This window comes from Physeter macrocephalus, chromosome 16, assembly GCF_002837175.3.
Source record: "Physeter macrocephalus isolate SW-GA chromosome 16, ASM283717v5, whole genome shotgun sequence".
NCBI classification, from domain to species: Eukaryota; Metazoa; Chordata; class Mammalia; order Artiodactyla; family Physeteridae; genus Physeter; species Physeter macrocephalus.
Genome location: NC_041229.1, coordinates 98,857,843 through 98,860,874, shown reverse-complemented (window position 1 = coordinate 98,860,874; position 3,032 = coordinate 98,857,843). Strand labels below are relative to the sequence as shown.

Below are 3,032 nucleotides of genomic sequence, written 5' to 3'. Positions count from 1 at the left end.
TTTTAAATACAAAAAAAATTGTGGATATATACATATATGTATACATATATATGTATACATATATGTATATGTATAGACATATGTATATGTATACATATATATACATATATATATACATATATATGTATAACAGATTCACTTTGATGTACACCTGAAAGTAACACAGCTTTGTAAATCAACTATACCCCAATAAAATTTTAAAAAAATGAAAATAATTAGATAGCTAAAAAAGAAGGAAAGAAAGTGGAGAAGTGATGGCAAAGACGAAGAGAAGCATGTGGTGGTAACTGGAGACAGGGAGCTCCCCCCCAAAAAAGATGCAAGGAACTTGGATCCTTGAATGACTGTTGAGCACATCCACCAACCTGGATCACTCACCTTGGACTCTTCAGGAAAGAGAAAGTATCCTTCACTCTTTAAGCTACATTATAGTTAGGGCTCTCTTGCTATAGCAGACTAGCGTTTTACTTTAACTAATACATAGTCCATAACTCCTGACTCCTAGGCCTCTGTTCCATTCCAGAGTCCTCACCACCCTCCTTCTAAAAAGCCAAGGCAAGGACACTGGATCCCCACCTGCCTCCTCACTGACCTTTCCAAGACCTGAAGGAAAAGGCTCTGGCCAGAGCTCCCTTCACCTCTTTGTTTCGAAGACTGTAGATGAGAGGGTTGAGCATTGGAGTGACGATGGAGTAGAAGACAGAAACCACCTTGTTGAAGTTGATGGAAGGGGCCATTTTGGTCCAGACATACATAAAGAAAAGAGTGCCATAGAAGAGGCTCACCACAGTCAGGTGGGCCGCACAGGTGGAGAAGGCCTTCTGGCGCTCAGTAGCCAAGCGGATATGCAGCAGCGTCCAGACGATGTTGCCATAGGACACGGCAATGACTGTGAGGGAGGTCAAGAGCACAGCCAGAGAGACCAGGAAGTCTGCGGTCTCCTTCAGGGTGACATCCGAGCAGGACAAGGCTAGCAGGGGTGAAGCATCACAGAAGAAGTGATCAATGACATTGGGGCCACAGAATGTCAGTCGGGACATGAGGTAGGTGGGCAAAATGGGGGTGAGGAAGCCAGCCAGCCAACAAGCAGCTGACAGACGGATGCAGCTGCCCCAGGACACCAAGGCCCCATATCGGAGAGGCATACAAATGGCCATGTAGTGGTCACAGGGCATGGCGGCCAGTAGGAAACACTCCGTTGCCCCAAGGAACGTAAAGATGAAGAGCTGGGACAGGCATCCAGCATAGGAGATATTCTTGCCCCCGTCTCCCCCAATAAAACCAGCCAGCATCTTGGGCACTGTGACTGAAGTGTACCAGATTTCAAGGCAGGACAAGTGTGTTAGGAAGACATACATGGGTCTACGTAGCCGGTGGTCCAAACCCACAACCAGGATGATGGCCAAGTTCTCCACCAAGGTGAACAGGTACATAGTGAGGAAGAGAGTAAAGAAGAGGAGGCGCGTTTCTTGCACCTCGGCAAAGCCCACCATAACAAACTCTGTTATGTGGGTCCAGTTTTGTTCACATGGCTGCATATGTGAGTAGTCTCAGGCTCATAGATAATGACAACTCAAGGAGAACCTATGAGATGCTGGACTGAAGTATCTTTCACTTCAGGAGAGGAAAACAAAGTCAAGACGCTATCCTTAACTCTCAAAAAAATGTAGAGTCCATGAGGGACACAAGAAAACAGACAGTTTCAGTACAAAATGAAAAGTGCTAGATAGAAATAAGACAGGATGTTAATGGGAGGCAGTAGAGGGGAAGCTCATCCAGTCTTGAGGAATCAGGGAAATCTTCCTGGAGGAAGAGCTGTCTAAATTGAAACCTGAAAAATAAGTATAAGTTAGTGACATAAAAGATAGAGAAACAGAGAGTACATAACAAGTATAAAATCTCAGACATCAGAGAGAACATCATGCATCTTGGGAACCTCAAGTACCATGAAGGTTAAGAGCTTGGCTTCCTGATCAAGCATTCCTGGCTCCAAATACAAAAGAACCTAACTAACAGAGTTGTTGTGAAAATTTAAATTAGATAATCCCTCTAAAGTATTTATCATGATCAGGTTAATAAATACTAGGGAATAATACCCTCCAAGTCCATTCATGTTGTGGCAAATGGCAAATTTTCATTCTTTTTTATGGCTGAGGAGTATTCCATTGTGTGTGTGTGTGTGTGTGTGTGTGTGTATGTACATCTTCCTTATCATTCACCTGTTGATGGACACTTAGGGTATTATGCTTAGTGAAATAAGTCAGACAGAGAAAGACAAATGCTGTATGATATCACTTATATGTGGAATCTAAAAATAAAACAAATGAATGACTATAACAAAACAGAAACAGATTCACTGATATAGAGATCAAACTAGTGGTTACCAATGGGGAGAGAGAAGTAGGGAGGGGCACATTAGGGGTAGGGGATTAAGAGGTATAAACTACTACGTATAAAATAAATAAGCTACAAGGACATATTGTACAGCACAGGGAATATGGCCAAGATTTTATAATAACTATAAATGGAGTATAACCTTTATATTGTGAATCACTATGTTGTCTACTCGAAAGTTATATAATACTGTACATCAACTGCACCTCAATAAAAATACATGCATGCATACACACATACATACATACTAGAGGACATTTTTAGATGTTGACTTCTCCTGGAATAGATCATAGAGGGAAAGTGACTTTCGTTGAGCTTGAGGAACAGTCTAGGCCAACATCATGAAGAGCTAGTAACCAAGTTAATGAAGGTCAAAGCTGAGTGTCAGCCTGAGGACAACAGAGAGCCTTGAAGAGTGCTCAGCAGGGGAGCAATGCTGAGAAGGGACAAGTACGCTGTGCTGAAGCAGGTCTGGAGAGGAGGAGACGAGAGGCAGGAAGGCCAGGCTGGGAGTACAGCATGAGGTGTTGATGTTTGTGGTCATGAGGCCTGGAGAGTGATAAAGAGAGCTGTCAAGAGGACTTCCCTGGTGGTGCAGTGGATAAGACTCGACGCTCCCAGTGCAGAGGGCCCGGGTT

General features: G+C 43.4%; 1 protein-coding gene across 1 annotated transcript; it reads right to left on the bottom strand.

Annotated features, from left to right (window-relative positions):
- Nucleotides 1-584: 584 nt before the first annotated feature.
- OR6Q1 (olfactory receptor family 6 subfamily Q member 1) lies at nucleotides 585-1,538 on the bottom strand. The gene has a single exon (XM_024133124.1). It carries the CDS (start codon nucleotides 1,536-1,538, stop codon nucleotides 585-587), a length of 954 nt encoding a protein of 317 aa, XP_023988892.1.
- Nucleotides 1,539-3,032: the final 1,494 nt, after the last annotated feature.